Source organism: Trachymyrmex cornetzi, unplaced genomic scaffold (assembly GCF_001594075.2).
Source record: "Trachymyrmex cornetzi isolate Tcor2-1 unplaced genomic scaffold, Tcor1.1 scaffold225, whole genome shotgun sequence".
In the NCBI taxonomy this organism is placed as follows: domain Eukaryota; kingdom Metazoa; phylum Arthropoda; class Insecta; order Hymenoptera; family Formicidae; genus Trachymyrmex; species Trachymyrmex cornetzi.
Genome location: NW_017296901.1, coordinates 1,313,789 through 1,336,692, shown reverse-complemented (window position 1 = coordinate 1,336,692; position 22,904 = coordinate 1,313,789). Strand labels below are relative to the sequence as shown.

Genomic DNA, 22,904 nt, shown 5'->3' with positions numbered 1-22,904 from the left:
GTGATATAATCGTCGCATAATTCGTTTATTTTGCTTTGCAAGATAATATCTTATAGAGATAGCGGAAGCAAACACTCACCTTTCTGGCGACCTTGACCACGAGAACGGTACAGGCGGCGTGTAATGCCACGTTCACCAGATGGTAGCCCCAGGGTTCGAGACCACCTAGAAAATGGTTCAGACGAAAGGTGGCCACACAGAGCGGTCGATAGCTTCCATGTGAGCCACGTTCCGTCAGCGGTGTTCCCCAGAAGTCATTCTCGAACAATCGGTACCAAGGTGTGCTCGCCAGCAGGTCGGGATTTGTCAGGATGGCTCTTCTACAGCAAAAAAGTGATAATCTAGATTATATATTAATATTTTGGAAAATTGTGTATATTGTATGAAAAATTGTAATATATATAAACACACATATACGATATAAATAAATTTTTTTATATCTATCAGAGAATAGAAGAGTTACTTTTCCGTTACTTTTATAGTTACTTTTTATCATAACAATTCGATAATGATGTAATTTTTTATAACTGTAACGATGATTAACTAAACCACAGACTTCTATATATTATACTGGACCGTTAATTTTCACTCTTCATTTTTTATCGTTATTTAAGAAGTAACGATTCGTTATTTTTTTCATTACATTTTTATAATGTTAAAATAAAATATTAGATAAAAAAATCACATTATTTAATAATAAATATTAACTGTAACAATCAATATTGAAACTTGAAATTCTGAACTTTCTATACAGCGAGCATATATTTAAAAATATGTTATATTTATTTAATAAGCTTCTTTTAAGCTAATTTTTTATATTGTTTTTATTTTTTAATGTAGGTTTATCTCTAGAAATTTAGATTGAATCTACAAACACGCGTAGAAGTTATTAAAATTTTTATTAAACATTGTTTTTATAAACAATATCGTTATTGAGAATGTTATCGTTACAACAGAAGAAAATAAATTGAAATTAAAACGATCACTACAAAAAAACAACGATAATGGTAATGGCGTTACAAGTAACGCATTACTTCCATTCCTGACTATAGATTATAATTTAATAAAATATTATGTAGCTAAATAATGAAATTATTATAATTTATAATAAATCCTAATGATAATTAAATGTGCTTTAATATTAAATAATAGTGCAATGATGAAAATTCACATAACGATCGCGAATTTCCATTTGAATTTGTACAAATTATAATCAGGTTTGCGCTGAAAAAGTAAAACTAGTTATGGAAATAGTAAAAATTGGCAAAATCGTTTTTTTTAGCACGTCGCAATTTGCTTGTAACTTAATCAGTGTATTGTAATAATGTAATCTGTATTAGGTTACCAATATACAAGCCGCGTTAAAAATTACGAAATAGGTATTATTATACCTAATGCAATTCGACCCGCGGTTAAAATAAAATAAGCCATTTCTCTCTCAATTTGCCTATTTTCTCGCCATGCCGTGTAATTTAATACGGGACTTGCAACAATTCGGTCAGTTCATCGCGTTAACCGCATCAACCGAAGTTCTCGGGCCGAATGCCAGCGACAAATCATTCGGGGTGGCATTTAATAAACCATTTTTATCTCGCGTCCATGAATTAATTACTTGGGCCGCGAACACACCATCTCATGTATGCATGTATTAGTTGGCAGAAACAATTTTTGCGCTCGTTATTGATCGGTCGTTTCCTATCACCGTGTAAATCAGTGCATCGACGTATTCAGACCTCATTCGAGTGTTTTGCATTCGGGGAATAAAATTGAAAATTAATAAAGAGTATTACTTGTTTGACGGAATATTTAATAAAATAGCTATTACGTCAGATAACATTTTAATATAAACCGTTACTTCTAAATAGGGTAAAATAAATAAAAAAATAATACTGAAATAATGTTTAAAGCACGTATAATAAGTAAACTAATGAAAATTTTTTAATTATACGTATATATTAATACGTTCTATTAATTATTTCTAAATATCGAGTAACAGTAGAAAAGTAAAATTCTTGAATATGTTAGGTTATTAAATCTTAACGTTGGACTTGTTTTATGAAATAAGTGCATGAAAAGAACAATTTTGCTGAAGCATCTAAACATTTAGCTAGATACAGATCTGAAAATAATATTTTTAGACTATTAAAATTATTACGTAGGAGGCCGAAATAAAAGAACGAGTGTCGCAAGAAGTTTTAACATTTCAACAACTAGCTTAAACATCCTACATAAGATGTTTATCCTCCGTGTTTCACTGCCAATGCTGAAAATCTATAGTATACGTAACGTGAATTACAGATTTTCAGTACTAGCAATGTATACCGAAACATAGTCATAATTATTTTAATGGTCTAAGTGTAACAAAGTTATTTACAGATTTGTATCTAGTTAAATTTTTATATACCTCAGTAAAACTGTTTTTGCCGTGTGGTAGAGGGTCAACAATAATGCAGTTAGTTAAAATTGCCGTTTATATAAAGTACTCGTTATTATCACCTACTTCGTCGGCGAAGCAATCGTACGTGAAGATCATTTACACAGGTCGTCGTGTGCTAGCCTACCCACCTACGAAAACGGTTAGGACGACGATAGCGTTGCAGTGAAACGGCCTTATCGCCTGGCCTTATATCGTCGGCCACACACTCACGTGTAAGAACTGCAAAGTGTATTTCGAGCACTTCATGAATCTAACAACCGTTGGTCGTTCTCGGAGAAAGTGATGGAACGACAACGATGCACACGGGAATCGCAATAACGTCATTTGCCTAGTGTAAATTTTCTTTCTTTATTACGGCTCTAAATGCAGAAATTATCGGTGGAGTATATACTTCGGGATTATTTAATAATTTAAAAACTCTCACTTCTCATTAACGGTTCTCATGCTATCGTATTGAATAAGTATGGATTTGTTATATGACTTGCGCATAGCAGCTTGAATGAGAAAAGGAGAGAGAGAGAGAGAGAAAGAGAGGAATAATTTCAGTGAAACGTGCGCACGTAAAAGCAATTTATTCGAAAGTAGTAATACAAAGTACATACTCTAATATTTTTAATCATGCTTTACGTATAAATGTTAAATGAGAATAGGAGCCATTTATCGAAGTGATTATTCAAGAAGTTGCAACTTTTCACGGGAATATATATTTTACAATGAGAAGATATATTTTATTGATAAAAATATCGAATCGATGGCAGTTATTGAGTGCTTTATAAGACGAGCATAATGTAAACTGTTATCTTTTCTAGATTACATTTTCAATTATCGTATCGCCGTAAATAAAGGAAGGATGTGAAAAAATAACGCAACGCGAAGAGATGTTGAAATAAAAGTGGCTTTTACACAAATATTGTGATAATTTTATATCGTAGAACTGAAATATCTTTTTTAAATGCAATCTCTCTCTCTCTCTCTCTCTCTCCTTCCCTCCCTCTCTTCCTTTTTCTCTCTTTCCAAGATTAATTTGTCGACTCAAGTTAAAATCGTGGAAGATGATATGCAAAGAAAGCCCACAATTACGATCGCGCTTTTATGTTGAAGAGTTTTTTTTTGCCTTTGTGAAAGAACATAATTGAACCCTTACGCGGCTAAATCCATTTCTTCCCGCAAAGAAAGGAAGGAGATTACCACAAGGACGATGCACAAGTATCACTTTCGCGAGATGAATAAAGCTAAACGATAACGTTTTACGCAGCTAAGTCTATTATATTTATACTTTAAAGTCGCGTCGAGTCGAAGGAAACACTTTTGTTATTTCATTTCAACTACCTCTTGGCGTTTCGTTTCACTTGTATTTCGCAAAATTATGCACTCGACACGTTCAATCCGTTATTTTCGCCATCACTTCGTCCAATTAACGCGGTCCTGTTGGACGCGCTGTAAAAAGATTTGTAAGAAACACGCCATCGCTCGTTACGGCTCGTCGAACTTTTTCTTCCTCGAATCGCATAGACGATCCCTTGCCTCGGGCGAGGAGGCGTTCTAATCGGCGACCGATCAATATTCATGGGTATCGATGAACTCGATGTTTCGGTTCGTCTCCGGATCCCAATACCAAAGGCTACACTGTAAAATTGCATCGTCGAGTTAGCCTCGTCAATTTTGCGTCGCGTAATTTTTAGCATCAGTTTAATGAGAGCAGCGCATTTTTAATACTATTCTTTTCGCTTAAAGTATTATTTAGATTATATTTTTAACTTGTGCTACGAACAGTTTTTGACTTATTGTTAGTAAGTTTCCTCTGACAGCTTCTCTAGAAGATACCAACTGTATTTTACACATCTTGTGTAAAGGACATTCTTAAATATAACATCAGTTTTCTTGCATCAAACTATTTAATTATTACTTCAGATATATTATAAATCTAAACGAATTTCTTGTAAATTGTTTATTAAGGACTCTTTTTTTTAAATCTGCAGCGCAAACGTTTCTTAATTTGCAATTTTGAAATCAGTATGATATATATTAATATGATATTAAAATAGTTTATAAACAACTAAACAAATTTACATACAAGTATTACGTCATGCATTTAGATGTCATATCCTATATTGCCATTTCACTTGTAAAGAATTCATTTGAATTCTGCTATAATATTTATTCGCAATCAGAGACAGTATAATCAACAAAATTACGTCAAATTATCGAAGCGCGATGTAACGGAGTTTAATGAATACAAATTATCGAAATAGAGTTTCTAATTATCGCAAGTAAATTACTTGAATTTAAATATTTAAGCGTTATGGGGCTCACAGATAGCTATATATTTAAAAGCACATATTCCCTTTATTAATCCGCGAGTAAATTTCGCGCCGGGTTCGCACGGAAATCTCCACAGAATTCGGGATGTCGCATAAAACGAGTGACACCAAATTACTTTCTTGTTAGTCGCTTCTGCACAATTCCCGCCGTTTCCCCGAATAATTTGTTATGCCGGAATGAGTTTGTCCGTAAAGCTGTGCCCGTCCTCGGGCGCGAGTAATCGAGATTGCGCGTCCTCTCGATGCTTTTTCGCTCGCGGAGCTTTCGGCCTCCATTCGTTCGCCGGCACCGGCTGGCTTGTGTGTAATGAAAATTTGTAAAATCTCCCGACGTGAAACACGAACGACGCCCGGGACGAAAGGGGAGGAGGACCATCAATTAATCCCCATTCATGCCGATTGCAGCATTCTGAAAATTCACGTCGAATTCGCCTCGTTTAGGAGTTATTTTTCTGACGCGGTGCGCCCTCTTTTCGCTTTGCCTGAATCAAGGGCTGACCAAGGAAGTCGCTCCTCTCCACCTACACGCCCCTGCAATTAAATTCATGCAGATAATCTGCGGACTCCTGAATTTTGACGTGACAGCCTGACTTTTTAAGTGACACACACACAGCCGATGGATATGAAACAGAAATTTTCGGAAATTCAAATTAAAAAGAAAAGAAAAAGACGAAAGGATATTTATACGTGCAATGTAATTATCATTTATCTGATTTATCATTTGTCTGATACAATAATACTCGAATTTATATAATGACAAAAAGTATATTAAATATATTGCTTCTTTACCTCAAAAGTAATACAACTTAAAAAAATTAAGTTTCCCACACTGAAAGAAAAAATTGGCTGAATATGGCATAGCATTTTTAATTGGTTGCAGCAGCCAATTAAAAATGCCATGCCATATTTTATCATCTAATTTGTTGTAGTAGCCAATCTTTCCTTTCAGTGCAGAAAAAGAAAAAAATTTTTTTCAACTTGGTAGTTATTAACTAATCCGCAAAAAATATATTTTTAACACGATCAAAAGTCATTTTCGTCATTTTCGTTTCACAAATTTTTTTTATCGACGATTTTAACAAAATTGAGTTCACTTTTTGATATGAGAATGTTAGTGTTTAACTCGTAGTGTGTTTGATACGATAATAACTCGAAAATTACATTTTTTTTTAATTACTTCACTTTCGAAATGAAGGAGCGATATCTTTCCAAAAACCCAAAATTTTGTATACTATTTTGCCCATTCGCTACAACCAAGGTTGTGAGAAAGTTATTTTATAAATTACTTATAAATTACTTTTTAGATTACCTTATGTGTTTCGTTATAGAAATTGAGTTTACAAAAAGTAATACAAAGAATTAGAGCAAATGATAAATACAATATACTCACAATATAAAAAATAAAATATTCGAACGTATTGTAAACGATTTCTGTAATAAAAAGTAACTTATAAGTGAAGTAATATTCCTTGGCTATAACAACGACATAACTTGGTAAAAGTAGACATTTTTAAGTTTTGCTTAGAGAAAAAGACAGAAGGATAAAAAAAGGAAAAGTATACTTTAAAAGAAATTTTTTTATTTTTCCATAATCAGTTATTACATTAAAATTGCATTTTTAAATTACTATTACAAAATTGTAATGATTCAAAATATTGAAACTCATTTTTGAAAATCTTTTTAGAGTATCATCAACATGTACTGTCTTTTATTTGACTTTTATTCTTGAGTTTTCATTCTTCATTTAAGATTTGCGAGACGACGTAAAGTTAATTATCGTATGTTTGAGCAAAACGAAAAAAAAATCGAAATTCAATCTCGATAATGAACGCCGCGGTCGCGCGAGACAGAATGACGCGCGTGTAGATTCGCGAGATACGTTCAACGGTTTAGAGATCGATCACTCTATTGTCACGCGGCGAGTTCGTACGCGGTCGATTTCAAAGAAGGGGAAGAAGATATTCTCGTAGTAGAAGATACTAGAAATTATTTCCTTCGAGTCCGCGAGAAATAAAGATATCGTATAAACGAAAGTATAACAGAATGCGGACATGTAATAGAATATTCGTAGAAAGTTGTACACAACAATTCACCGTGGTGCGCGTGATGTTAATGAAGCTCGTCTCGGGCGCACGAAACGATACAATGTTTTCTGTCATGAAGTTAACTTTTGCGCGAAACACGTGATTCGAGTATCCGTTTCTCTTTACACTCTGTACACGTCGGACTCTATTTTTTTGTATACCCGTGCATTTTTCACAGACAGAATTTAAACCGCAAATTATTGTTATATTCCCGTCAAGAATAGTGAGGTAAATAATTATAAGACTCGACACTGACATTGCTCGCTTTTACACGAGAGACGTTCTAAAACCAGCCACATTATGCTGACACAGGCGAGTTTTACGGACCGAATAGCTACGCTTTACGGAAAAAAGAAATAGAAAAGGGAAACGATCTTCCTTCTCTAAAAGGCAGAAAACGTCACCGAAATGTCTCGTCCTGATAATCTCTGAAAAAAACGATGCGACGTCATAGCGTGTTCTCCACGTGTCGCGTATGACAAATGTAAACGTTCGCGGGTCGACGAAGCTATTAGGGAGGAGGGTGTATTCTTGTTGACGCACGTATACGCTCATCCAGACACACATCTACATGTAAATATATACACATCTGCGCATTTATGACAACGTGCGCGTGACGTTAATGAAGCTCGTCCTCATGGGACCCGCGAAGAAATGGTGCGACGTCACGTAAATGGATTTGGAAGCGGGGATAGGTATATATGTAGCTTACGTTCTTTCCGCTCTTTCCGCTCTTTCGTCTTCCCATCCCTGCAGTCGCGTCACTTAATACTCGCCCGACCCCTTTAAGCCTCATCGACTTACGTAAGACGACGCCGATTCAATTTTCTATCCTCCTTCTCATGGCGAGAGGGTGCGAGCCGAATCGGAAAGCGCTTAACGACCGCGCGGTCAAATTAGAATTATTGGGCACCCTCTTCTTCTTCTTCTCTTCTCTTCTCTTCTCTTCTCTCAAGCGCGCAGAAATGAATTAATAAATTACGGGGCAGGTGCTTCTTCCCCTCTCTCTCTCTCCTCTCGGAAAGATATAGATATAGATACTCCGTGCGGCCACGATATTAAAATCGACCGATGATTAATTTCAGTTCGTGGTTTCGTTCGGTTCGCATATAGGTAGTGTCGGCTTTATGAAAAAGTAGAAGGGTAGCGGAAATGCGATGAAACGGGATATGAGAACGAGAGGGTGGAACAGAGTAAGGGACGGCTGTGGAGTTGTGTGGAGGAGAAATGAAGTAGAAGAATGAGAAGGAAAGATGTCCTATCGATTACATCCAGTTTCTATGGCAAGTCGATGCAGAAGCACGAGGATGGCAGGGTAAGATGTGGTGTTGATCGAGTGCGCGGTTATTGCATTAGACTCAATGATGACATTACATGACATATTCCCTATATATAGATATGGCTTTCTTGACTTGTCCACGTATATCTAGTATTGTCTTTCTGTGTGTGTGTATATTTTAAAATCGATTTTTCTTGATTCAGCTTTTATTTTTGTAATCAAATAACAAGCTTTATTATTAAAATTTTCCCAAGGAGGGATTCGAAAGAAATATCAAATTCATTTTGATTTTTGCAAACACGTAGAATTAAAAAACATATTGCACGTGACAACGATAAGTGTATGTATAAGTAACAGTATATAAGTTGGGGTATTTTCTGGCGTATTATCCTATCCTGGCAAAATTCTAAAATGTAAGATTCAACATTGCTACAGAAATTCCTGAGGAAAAGGCAAGATACTGAGAATCAATTAGTGTTTAAGATATCAAGATTTAATGATAAGAGAAAATATGTCAGGAAATTAAGTAAGTAACAAAAAAAAGCGTAGAACAAGGGAGGATCAGAGATCCTTGTTTCATAACACGCGAATAGTGTAACGATTATTATAGGATTTTACGTCCCTATCTTTTTACATTACGAGGAGAAGTGAGAAAATCGGTTATGCGCCACCGCGGGAAACTGGGATATTATCACAAATGGAAATTTTTTGCAACGTGGTAAAAACCTCTCCCAGGCCGCGTGATCTCATAAACTTCTGACCCGCGATCATTTCCATCCCCCGACTAGGGCGCGCATTTCGATTCGCACGAACTCGAATGAGACTCGTTAATCCTCCGATAAATAAAAATTCGTTTATCGATTAAGCGAACCGCGATGGAAGTGGAACGACGCTCGTTCGCTCGTTAAAAGCTTTAAACAGTCGACTCGTTAGATAAATCAGTGTTAATTTAAGGAATAAAATTACTTCTTTTTTTAGAATGTATTCATTGTATTTGAAAGATAGATTTTCGTTTTCCTCGTTCCACGTTTCAAATCGCATATATTGGTTTCTCTTACAACGTAAAAAAGTTATAACGCGTTTCCGCTTTGTATTCGTCTTTATTTTTTCCTTGTCAATTCAACATGGTATCTCACATTCGTGTCGAATTTATAATCGCTGTCTAAAGTGCACCCGTGATTTTTTGTCATGCGATATTACGGGAACCACTCTTCGCAGGTCAGGTGAAACACGTCACCGGAGCATTAAGTATTCGTCAGTTAACGTTTTCCAGCTTCTGCACATCGACCTGTGACTTGATATTCAACAAGCTTCAAATTTCACAGGAAAACAGTAATGGGCTTTATTCGGAACGTAGGAAAAGCTACGACGAGAAGGTAACCACTAGCTGAAATATTGTCCCACAGATTATATTATTTCATTTGATTTCATACAATTTCATCTGATGACAAATATTTTCTTCATTATATATAAAGTCATTTGGTAAAATAAACGATTTTATCTAATATTACACAATTATTTCTCGTAGTTGTATATGTAATTATCGGATTATACATTGGGATTTCATATGAATTTTATAATGATTTCGGGGACTCTGTCCCACGATCACATTAAGTGATTACCTTCTCGAGTTACGAATCATTAAATTAATCGCGTATACCAACCTTAATTAATCTTGACAGTAAATCATTATCCCAGTTGTCGTTACCGTATAGAAATTTAATTTTAATTTACAAAGAAATTTTATTTCTTATTTTGTAAAAAAAGAATAAACATATTCTTATCTTATTAAAGAAAAAACAGAAAATACAGAGAAATTTTATTATTTTCCTTATTTTACAAAAAAAATTAAAGATATGCTTATTTTGTTTAAGAAAAACCAGAAAATATATACAGAAGTTTTACTTTTTTATATTTAAAAGAAAAGTTATTGATTCAATAATAAAATATATTTTTACACAAGCATGGTAGAAGAAAAATGCAAGAAGGACGTCAAAATTATATTCAGCAAATATATCGTTATATGCAAAGTTGGTTACTGCAATAACTTATGACATTAGCGTCTTGATGCAAATAAGATACAAGGTCTGTACCAAAACTATCCGACCTCTGCGACTATCTTTGCCCTTGGGCATCCTCTCTCTGTTTCTCTCTCTCTCTCTCTCTCTCTCTCTCTCTGTATTGTGGAAGCAATTCATTATTTAAGGATTTCAAGGATTAAAATATATACATTAATACGTGTCTGTGAATGCCAAAAAGTCTATGCTGAGAATGTCAAAAAATTTCGAAATTGAATTCTTTATCATTTCTTAGTTCAGAGCTGTTATGTCGTGACAATATTTGCTTCATATAAAAGCTGTGCAAGTGGTTTGCATAAAGAAACAGCGTGGAGTTCTTAAAATTGGACTTTGACATCTAATTAAAATGTAATTGTTATACGAAAATTTATGTGTTGTGTAGAAGCATACGTGAGTGAGATACTGATATAGTGATGTGTTAATCACACGTAAATCGTCTGTGTATAAGTGCTATTTATAGTATGACTGTTCCTCTTTTGGATCTCCTTAAGTGGGGACTTTGAGGAGTATCCCTATCAAGAGACACGACTCAGCTGTTCAATCGGCAACGGTACTTACGCAGTTGTGTGAGTGTCGAAACCTCCGAACGTTGTATTTCACAATGACCGAGCGAGTGAATCGAGCAAAGAATTATGCCGTATATAGCCATAAATCCATGTTTCATCGGTCATCGCCAGGAATAACCCTTTTGAGTAACTTAAAATGTTTTTTGATAGATTCCAGGATGTTTTCGGCAATCTCAACTCAAAAATTCTTTTGATTTTGCCTGAGCACTCAGGCAAAGAAACGAACAACTCGCTCGGTCATTGTAAAATACGACGCTCGGAGTTTTCGGTGCTCACACAAGTATTGGAAGAGCTGTTGGGTCGTGGTGGCGCTACTTTTCAAAGTCTTCTTAAATACTGAATGTTTGTTTCCACAATAGAGAGAGTGAGAGAGAGAGAGAGAGAGAGAGAGAGAGAGAGAGAAGATGCCTAAGGATATACGCAGAGGTCGAATACTTTTGGGACAAACTTTGTATGTTCGATATGATCGACCGTGATTGAGTTTCGTAACGCAATTCCTTATTTCGTGATAAGGCGGTCTATCAGACGTACCACTATCACGACTGATATAGAAATTCACACCGATGAACGCGATGCGATACGATGTTGCTTCTTCGGTGCGAGCTACACCATCCCAAGGGATGATGCGGCTCGTGATAATTTGCAGCCCCTCTCTCTCTCTCTCCCTCCCACTCCTTCTTTCTCATTCCTTATTCGAGATTATCTGTAAACTCTCAATAACGAGTTTTTATTCTTTCTTTATTTTCTATTAAAAATTCTGTAAATGACGAAATGCGTGGAAAGATAGAAATGTGAACAATGAAAAAATAGGTACTGTAAAGAAATTATTGGGTAAAAACTTGTTAAATTTAAAAGAAAACACACACTATGTAAAAGGCTTCAATATGAATTACGTTATATATGAGTAAAAATTAACAATAAGAATTAATAATTTTATTATAATAAAATAATTTTCTATGGTAAAGTTATATTACAGGGTGTAATAAGGAACAAAGATGTTAACGACTTATTGAAAGGCCAATCAATATTTTTCTAATAATAACTTGTTAGTAATTTAAAAAGACATGGATCAATATCTATATTTGTATTACGTATCACCTTATCACATTAGCAGCTCGCTTCCAAATACAATGGCATTATAATACGATTCGTGTTTCGGAGTACCGATATATTCGCAGAAATAAAATATAAATCAGCCAAATAACTAATATTTCCTTGAAAAATAGCTCGTACGGTTCCATCTCAAAGATCTGTATAGAAATCGATAGAAGAGAGATAGAGAAAGAAAAAGTACCTTGACGTAACCGTGAAGAGAAAGACGAAAGACAGAAAGGTGGGAAACGAGGGAAACCGAAAGAACGGCAGAAGGATGAGTGTGTGGAAGGAAAGAGAGGGTAAAAGTGGAGGAAGAGCGCATAGCTCGACGACGTTACATTATGTCAGGCATTTCCCGGAAGATAGTCTCGGGAGCGAGAACCGCGAAGATGTCGGTAAGAGGTGAGGGTGAGGGCGCGAGAGACGCGCGGAGGTGGCCAAATAAATACCTGACTAAATCGTCCGGAAAACTCATTCCATCCCTCGGGCGTCTCTTACGGGGCATACCTTCAGCCGCAGCACCATCGACGAACGAACGACGCGCCCGAACGTCCGTGCCTCGACGCCTCGTTCTATTCCGCGATTTTCCTCGTGCGATTTTGCGACTGGATCGAGGTAAGAGGTGTATGTAGGGTGCAGGAAATCACGCCGCGCCGCGGCGAAAAACGGTGAGAGACGAACGTTGAAAATTCTGGAACGTTATCGGAACCTGCCGGGAAGATTCCCCTTAGCATTATTCCTTCGTCTCATGATATTAACGCTTCTTGCCGGATTTTAATTGATGTTGTATACGTTACGTCTTACTTAAACGGAGACGAATAATCCAAAGAGAGACAGATAGTTTTTTCTTTCTCTCTCATAAAGTTCCTTAACTTCAGAAATGACACAACTCAACTGATATGATTTTCAAGTTGTTACCATGAATGAATTAGGTAAAAATTACTCTATCAATCATCCAAAATAAACTAACTTTACATATTACATATTAAATTGCTTATCAAAAAGTCCGAAAAATTAATTCAGCGCGCAATTTAAATGAATATACATATACATACATGTAATATATAAATGTAGTATACAAATTCACATTGAATTATTTAAGCGCTTAAGATCCAGCTTGATCATTAAAAAGGCATTTATTCTCTACTAGTTGTGTAATCACGATTTACGGTCTTAAGAAAATTTCTAAGAAGGTCAAATCCTCCATCCGCCAAATAGCACTTGCGTCATTCAAAGAGACCATACTATTTTCTACAAGAGAGACTCATTTTGAATTGTTTCATTTTTGATAAAAAGGAACCTCCTACAGAGAATTTAGAGTTAAAACAGTTTCGTTGGTGGAAAAAACTTTGCAAAAAAATGTTTTATTTTGAATTTAGTGATTTTAGCTGATCAAGGTAAATATAAATAAACTGTGGATAATACTTCGAGTTACGTTAATTTTGATTAATTATTCTATTATAATCTAGTAAAATATCAAAATCGTTGCTAAAAGATAGTAAGGGTGTTTTGTAAAAATTGGGTTTTGTAAAATGAAAATGACAAAAATGGCATTTGATTATATTTCTAGTAGTATGTTCTCTTTAGAAATAAGGGAACGATAAGATGGTATGAAATTTTTCTTTAACGATTAATTGTTTTCTCCGTATATCTATTAAATAAGAAGTAGTTTTTTTCTTTATAAAAGAGAACATTCTTACGTTTTCTTTTTGTTTAATCAAAATATCATTTGGGTTACTTTTTTGTCATTAATGTTTTTATCATGCAATCATTAAAGGAAAAATGTCTCTTGTTTAAGAGAAAAATGTTTTCTTATTTGCCTTTCAGGGTTTCCCGAAGGCATCATTATATGTAACATACGATACATGTCAGCAGACATTGTCGATAACAACGCGTTATTTGCGTGCGCGCGCGCGCATGGCTATGGTCAAATAAAATAATTCAGTAAATTAAAATATAAAACATAAAAAAATGTTGTGTTGAAAGAGAGAGAGAGAGAGAGAGAGAGAGAGAGAGAGAGAGAGAGAGAGGAAGAGAGAGTATAATCATTGTGTTACAAAGATTAACAACAATCTTTACTTCAATATAGTTGATAATATAATGTTATTGAATTTTAGTAACAGCCACAATAATATCATAATAATGTGGTGTTAATTTAGATCCCAATCTCATTGGACATTTATCAACGATAAACGGTCATGGCAAGAGGGGGAGGGGGTTCGTCAAAGTTATTTGTGCAGATTTTCAACACGAGCAACACAATACCAGTTCTCTCTTCTCTTCCCTCTTCTCTCTCTCTCTCACCAAATTCGAAATCGTATCCGGTAATAGAAATTCAACGCTGTGACTGTTATACACCGTAATCGATTTCAGGAAAGCAATTTGGGTTAAGTCGTGCCGTCGAAACAGATGCGGCAAAGTGTCGCCCCCGCAAATGGCAGGTCGGTGAGGGTGTACAATAATTATTAAGTAAAACGGATTGATTAATCTCGTCAAATCGCCTTGAAAACTCATTTCACTCTTGGGTTACGTCGCATTTTGCTCTTCAGTCGTCCCCGGTAATTATGCTGGCGTGACTTTCGTCCGGGTTCACATAAAAGAGTTATCGGAACTGCACCGAGCGTGGTCATAGATATAACGAGGCAATAAGAAATGACGTTATAGGAATATGTACATATCCATCAGTTATCAATGTTCGTCGTATTATATGGATAGCGCAATAATGCAATTTTTTAATATAATTGTTAATAATTAAAAAAAATATAGTTTCGACACCAATATTATACACCAAGCACAAAATAAATTATAAAAAATAAATAAAATTTCCCACATTAGTAAATTATATGATATATTCCCTGTGTGCGCATTTTTTGTGTGCATCTATTCACACACGCGAAGGCACGCATATACACACGCACGCACGTTACACATCACACGTCACACAACGTTCTTTTTTATATAAGTTACATTTAACCTCACAGATTAAAAGGCACTGTAATTAATTTCAAACAAGTCTCACAGATGAAAGCACTTTTATTCTTACAGACCTATCATAAGTAATTGTATTACAGATTTTGACATCACTTTGAAGAATTAAGATTAAAAATGATTAAAAATCTACATATATGAGAACAAATACCTCGATATTGCACGATATAATGCAGTTTGAAACTAAAACGTGTGCGAAGATATCATTCGTCCCATATAGATGCTTGCATTTCGTCCTTCTCTTTCTCTTTCGTATGTTCTCTTTTTCTTTTATGTGCTCTAGTTCATGCGATCGAGCGAGAAACCCGCGCTGGCTATTATTCGCTATGCATCGCTGGCCACGATAAGATCCACAGGCTTTCGTGTACTCTCGGAACAACGCGAGTTATCCAATCTCCCGGAAGCGGCTCTTTCGAATTGATCATGGGAAATATATATACCGTGATCGTATATCGGGAATGCGACGTATCGAATGCGACGATAAATATTTCGTCCGCCGGTAGTTTAAAGGACACCAAATCGTGAGCCAAATCGGAAGACGCGGCGCTCTCGTTTAGATGAACTCGATGATGTATGATCTGCAGAACGTTCTGTAAGTACGTAAGCAGCAGATTTGTATCTCTCCGAGGATTTCGGAACAGCAATTTAATTCAACCGATTACTTGTTAATATTAAATGCTAAATGGTTTTAAATAATTTATGGCAAAATTAAGTTGTTAACAGGTTTTACAATTCTATCAAATATTAATTAACAACGGAATTATGATTAGAATTCTTTAATTTTACACAGTCATTTTACTTAAACGAGGTGAAACTTTCGGCAAAACCAGTTAATCTTTTATAATTTCTGTACAGATTTCAACCACACCTCTTATATTAATTTCGTTAATACATATAATTTCAGCTATACTTACATAGTATAAATGACTTAAATATAGTAAATCATTTATACAGAAAAAGAATGATTTTGCTAAAATATCGAAAAATTTAGCTAGATACAAATATAAAAATAATTTTGTTGGATTGCCAAAATAATTACGTAGGAATTTCAAATATGAGATGAACAATGTTGCAAAAAGTTTGGACATTCTAGTACTCAGTTGGGGAGCATCCTATTTATTTTGATGGTTCAACAAAATTATTTTTACATCCATAGTTTTATTTTTAGATATTTGAGCAAAACACCGTCCGTGTAGTCCGTTCTTTTCGTGTAGTAAATTATTTATACTTAAATATAGCATAAATGACTTATATATACATATATTAATAGTTCTTCTCTAGTCACTTCATTATTAAATTATTAAATTATTAAGTCAAAAAAGATCATTTAATGAAAAACGTGCATTGAGAAGTATCATTTCATCCGGTAATATATAATCTGTGAATAAAGCTAATCGTAGTATATCTGAATAACGCTGTATTTTTCAATGTCGTCCATCCATTTTAGTATCGACACGTCATTTGTAGCGGAAATAATAAGAAACCGTCTTAGAAATCCGCGGATGAAGGAACGCGTTAGACTTGCCTTTATAAGCTTCGTCCTTTTCAGTTAACTGGTGGGGCGTCAAATTTTTTTCCGTGCATAATATATATTGGGAATCCGTTTCACGGAACGGATGTGAAAATCGGCGAGTGTAAATCGGGACGAAAGAGGGATGCGAGCGGAGCGAAGCTTTTCGCAGAGAGCTGTGCGGCTCCATTCGGATAGGGGGAGTACGATCCTCGTTTCCTTCGTACGCCGCAGGACTCGAGGACGTCGTAATAGAAACCTCTGACAGAGGTCAATCTCCTAACGGTCGATCCTGGTGAAGCCAATCCACCCACCATCCATCGATCACCGTCCCCAATCCGGCGCGCGGCTGCGATCTATATACGTATTCCATTTGCGAATAACCTACCCGTGCCGTTCAACACGAAGTCATCCGCCTCTCCTTTCTGCGCTTTTACATACCATCCGTCCGTTTTCCGCTCGTACGCCGCGCCGCGCCGTTCCTGCTCGACTCCGTTCCGCTCGATCTCGTTTTCGCAGCCTCACCGCGCCGTCCCGTTCTGTCCTGACTCGCCGCGCCCGCGCCGCATCGATCATTATTCGAATTTCGAGACATAGTTAAAGTTTCGGTTGCTTCACACACAGCACGTACAAATATCTTCCTCGACTAACGTTTTAACGTATTTCGTTGCAATTTCACGAAATGTGCATGTATAAATAGCTATATCTTCTAATAATACTGTTTTTTAAATTTACATGGAAAATTAATCATTTTGCTTAAGTATCGAAAAATTTTGCTAAATACAGTAAGTCTGAAAGTAATTTGATTAAACTACGAAAATATAATGTAGAACACTCAAGCTGATTATTGGAATATTCAAATTTTTTACAGTATTGCTTATTATGTTTGAATTTCCTATATATACTATTTTGATGGACTAACAAAATTACTTCAAACCTACGTATATCTAACTAAATTTTTGAACGTTTTAGCAATATCGTTTTTTCCGTGTAAGTCCCAATTTTATATTTTAATTAAGGGTGTATCGGATATCCCCGAAAATATTCGTTATCCGACACTATGAGACATTTTTTTACTATATACCCGACCGGATAGTCGAATACCGTTATAGTATCTAGTAATATTGTATATTCTGTTGAATTTTTATATTGATAGTTTGCGTCATTAATGCAGAATTAATTTTATTCTTTTCAACTGAATTTCTTGTACAGTTTATTTTCTCTCTTTCTTTTTCACATTGTAGGATAAAGAAAATTATTATCGCTATATTTTCTTTTTTTTTGGGAAGTCTTTTTCCAGGTATCCGGCAGGATATCCGGGGAAATATCCGGTATCTCATCGGATAATTATCCTATCAGATTTCGAGCGGATATCGGATATTCGAAAAGAATTTGACGCCGGATAACCGATATTCGGTATTTGGTAACTTTACCATTCGGTGTATTCCTAATTTTAGTAATAACAGACTTTTTCCTTCTTTGTCAGATGGTATCTATTAATTCTTCACTGCTTGCGTGGAATGTTTAGTATATCAACCTTGCAAATTCGCTGAATGTATGAATGCTATTTATACATATTGTCTACTATATTTAGCGTAAATTATTTCACAATCTAAAAAATTGTTTGCATTTATCTTTATATAAAATTTATTTTTATATTATCGATTTTTATTTTAATTGTAAATCGTAAAAAGAGAGCAATTAAAATTAAGATATAACATTAGAGTTCAAAAATATCACCATGAATAATTACGTTAAAGAAAACCATGTAAGTAATATAGGGTTAACAAATATTCCAATTGGCACAATACACAAACATCTTATATACTTATATAATATAAGTATATAAGATGTTTGTGTATTGTTATATTAATATAAGTTATATTAATACTTATATCTTATATTAATAACAATAACTAATAATAAATAATTCATTTCGCTTCTAAGTGAAAGCGTTTCATTTGAATGAGGATCGCGGACTACTCTCGCTTGGTATAATTGAACAATAAAATTTTGATTCTCGCTCGATCGAGTAACACGCGTCATTTTACAGACGATCATTTCCTTATTCACGTCTAAATCGGTCATTATCCGATCAATGGCGCATTCACGTGTGCGCGCGATCGAAAGTCGCGGTAGCATGAAGCACCGGTATTTTAAATGCCAGAGGAAAGAGGAAATCAGAGTTTGTAAACTGTCGAAATAATACCCAAGCAATGGCGTGCGATCGTTGCGTTTCTCGGTAATTATGTCTTTGAATGGATTGTAGAAACGAAAGGGATTATATTATCGACCTGGGCAAGCTGTTAATGATAACTGACGTTTGGCGGCTGAGATAAATTGCATTTACGCTACCAAGAATGCGGAATGTAGTGCGTTCACACATTGTACTGTAATTCGTGCTTTCTTATTTTTGATATTATATTTTAGAGCTATAATTACTAAAAATTGCCGAATATTGGTCTTCAATAATTTTTTACTCGAATACTGTCAACTTTATAGAAAAACGGCAAGAGACAAAAATTGTTTTGTTTCTTCTAATAAAGTTCTGAGATTTTTTTAGAATTTTTTACCGTATTTTCTCATGTTGGTAAAAATAGTTACTAATGAGAAAATGCAGTACTAAAAAATTAATCAAAAATTCTGAAAAAAATTCTTAGAGCTCTATGAAAAGAAAATAAAGAATTTTTGTTTCTTGCTGTTTTTCTGTAAAGTTGATAGTATTTAAGTAAAAAATTATTGAAGACCAATATTCGGTAATTTTTAGTAATTAATATCTCGTTAATCACTGCGAAAATTGCAAAAGGACTTGTAGAGGACTTTTCGACTCAGTTTAGTCCGTTCTGTTTACAAAAAGCATTTGGCAGAAGTCTCGTTTGGACACCCTGTATATAGGAATATGATTTGATTTTTCCCCTTCTCGAAACAAAAAGATAATTTTCGATATATTTTATGAATTTTCTCTATCGATTGCAAATATTATTTTATTGAAAAATATTTCTATTCAAGTATAATTTGCAACAATTTTTATTATATGCCTTCTCGATTCTAAACACAATCACATCTGAGATTGTAGTGAAGAATGAACAGAAATTTTAATATAAGACTAATTCAATGTAGAAGTTAATTAACTTTTTACGTAACATATCGAATACAATCATTGTAGAATAAAAATGAAATATTTTCTTCAGTAAGTTTATATACGTCCAAACCTTGCATAAGGTTTTTGTTGCGGAATCATGTAATTTTCAACAGTCGTGCCTAATTTGTTCCACACCCATTCTCTCCACTATTAATTATACGCTTCGACGAAATAAGTGTGATTATTAATGTGTAACTTCGAGGTGTTCGCCCTTCCATGTAAAACAACGTATTAATCATCGTGATTAATGCGCGTTTCGATCTTTAACCCTTCGTGCTCTCGTGTGTCGCTTCTACACGACGACATAGATGTGCGATTACGGTTTTGCATAAATTAGAAAGCGCTATTAATCACACGGTCAAGTATCACAATGAATCGCATCTCCTCTCATAGCACCCGTCTTTTGGAGGAAAATTTATTTCTAGCTCGAATCGCATACATATTCCTTTAATACGCAGTGAGTCTATCCTCTTAACGAAAATTTCAAAGGTGCCCGATTACAGAGCTATTAAACGATGCGGACTAAGTTTTTAAAGTGTGAATGGCTAACAAAAGCTTATTTCACAATCAATCCCGAGGGGACTTTATTTCAACGAAGTTTTAATCCCACGCTTAATTACCAAGTTGAAAATTAAAAAGTTGAGAGCCCAGCGATGTGGGCTCCGATCGAATTTCCCGTAAAGATGAATCGATTTTGAATTCGGAGAGGAACTCTCCACGAACGAGAGAGAGAGAGAGAGAGAGAGAGAGAGAGAGAGAGAGAGAGAGAGATAACAGATAGAGGAAGTGAGGACGAGCAGCTTCCGGCACGCTCTGTATATTTTAAAACCACCATTGGTGACCGATTGGGTAATCCGGAATCCTCCGAAACAGCGACGGAAATAGGCGGGAATACGTATGACGGTGGTGCACCCCCCAGGGAAATATCAAATTCACGATATCGAATGTTTCAACGTCTGCGCGTATGTTCCTTGCTACTCCGACTTTGCAAAGGACCGACTTCGCCAAGTGGCATTCTCCCTTCATCCACAAAAACGAAGACACCTCTCTCTCTCTCTCTCTCTCCTTCTAACTTCTCGTCTATACGTGTGTGTGTGTGTGTGTGTGTGTGAACGCGTGTACATACATATGTGACCGCTTCCGTCGTATTTTCAATATTTTATTTTGCATAGAAAATGATCTCGGAGCAATACTGCGATGCGCGTGCCTTGTGAACCGTATGCCGTACCCTCCCTCTTCCGTGGGTTCCATTCGTGCAACCGGCACAACCCTCGGTCCCTTCCTCATGTTCTCCGCGAGGTCCTGGCAGGCTGCCACGGGCGAAGACGACCTGTCTCTCTATTTTCCCGGTCGCTCTTCTTCGAGTAATAAAGGTATCTCCTTTTTCTCTTTCTCTTTTCTCTTCACTGCCCCCACCTGCTTCTCTCCTCTTTTCCCACCCCATCTTGCCACTGTCTTCATCCATCTGGTGCGTGGGCTCTCTTGTTCTTTCTGCTTCTCTCTCATCGTATTCCTCCTCAACGATCGTCCATTTACGGCCGTTAGCGACGACGTTGACGGTGCACATCGTTTTCTACGAGAGAGCCGAGATTCTCTCGCTCGCTCTCTCTCCCCTTCATCTCTCTGTTTCGAGCTTTCTCTGCCATTGGCTTTCCCTACCGCTGTTATCGACTCCGGTAACGTCGCCGTCGTAGGTCGAGTCACGCGTTTCGTCTTATAAATGCGCGTGATCTCTGGAGTTTCTCTCCAGCCATTTCTACTCTACAGCGTGGGAGTATCGCTGCTGCACTTCGTATCCATTAAAGAGCACTACCTTCGAGTAATAAACGTGCAAATAATCATGATGGCTTACTGAAATAACGCACCGTATTTTTTACTGTGCTCAGTAGAACATTTGACGTTTAACATGATCATTTTGAGTCAGATTTTTATTTGTCTGACATCAAGATCAAATTTAAAATTAATTAGAAATAAGAACCAATACATGTATAACATTGTCGTGTTAAAAAGCTCATAAATCTAAAAAAAAAAAAACATTTTTGTAATTTATTCGATACACGTATTGATTCGAAACACAAAAGTATAAAAAGATGACATTTCAAGAAGATGGTATTATTTATAATTATTTATTCAAGAAAAGATTTATTTATCGAAAGAATTAGTTTATAGTAAAATTAAATAAAGATTTCTGTTAATATATTAAATTATATATTTCATGAAATTGCATCTCTCTCTCTCTCTCTCTCTCATACATACGTTAAATTTCATAGTTAATTCTTAGCTCTTAATTTATAAGATTTACCGCAGCAAGAACTAACGGCCGAGATGGTGAATCAATGCTTGAAGAGTAGGGGATGGAGTCGATACTGGGTCACCCAGAGACCACTTCAAGGATCCTCTTTGCATTGTTGCTTCAGCTCTATACTGAGACCCACCAAGGACCTTGTACTGACAGGACAGTCGCGCGCTTAACCCAGATAACACAAATAGCATAGTCAACAATAATAAGTACATTATAGACGAACTCGGATTCGAGCCATTCGATTACGAATGGCTCAACTAATGGATTTTCAACATTGAACAAACACTTTCGAAGAAATAGGAAAAAAATATGAGGAGCGGTTTTAGAGAGAAGCAAGTATTTCGTTTATAAAATATAGAAATTATATAATATAATTGCAATTTGTTATTGGTAAATACAGAATGAGATGGTTTCATGCTAGAATAAAACCATTAAACGCTGCACATAGCAATTTCTGGTTAATCTTGTTTAAATAAAGGATCAACACATTAATTTCTATGCGCGCTCGATTAATGTAACTGATATTTATACGTTTTCGTAATTAATTATAATGGCAGTGCGAACGTAATTGCAGTGGATGGAAAATCAGTTCAATTAATTTTGTTAATGTCACCCGCGTACCATCGGAAACTGATTCGATAAACGCTTTCAGCAAATTTTAATATTAGCTTTTCAAATTTTCTCGAGAAGAACAGCGTAAATATTTGACTCGGTATAAGTTGGTCTAGTATCTTATTGGCTCTTTCATTTATTGCAAGAATTTATTCTGGTGTCTGTGTGTACAGAAGAATATTGGTAAATCTTTTTTAAAATTTATGAAATTAAAGCTAAAAAATTTACTTTCTTATTCGTGTATCTTATCCGCTTGTACACACGTAAATTCAAATAATAAAGATAGATATAAATATAAACAAAGAAGTTATAAATGTAAAACATGAAATAAATAAACTTATGTATCTTTCCGTCGTTGATTTAAACAAAAGGCATAAATAGCAAATTACTTTTAACTCAGAGATTGCGCAAAACATTTACTCAGCCCCGTATATCGAGCGCATTAATTCTACATTGGCAGTAGTTATCATTTTAGAATAATTACAGCACG

At 35.4% G+C, this 22,904-nt stretch overlaps 1 protein-coding gene across 3 annotated transcripts in view; it reads right to left on the bottom strand.

Annotated features, from left to right (window-relative positions):
- Tmtc2 (Transmembrane O-mannosyltransferase targeting cadherins 2) overlaps nt 1–22,904 on the bottom strand; it is a 286,435-nt gene that overhangs the window by 134,218 nt on the left and 129,313 nt on the right. For all 3 annotated transcript variants that reach the window (XM_018506510.1, XM_018506512.1, XM_018506511.1), the window contains exon 2: nt 80–320. In XM_018506510.1, the coding sequence (XP_018362012.1) occupies nt 80–320 (241 nt within the window). The remainder of the gene's footprint in view (nt 1–79; nt 321–22,904) is intronic.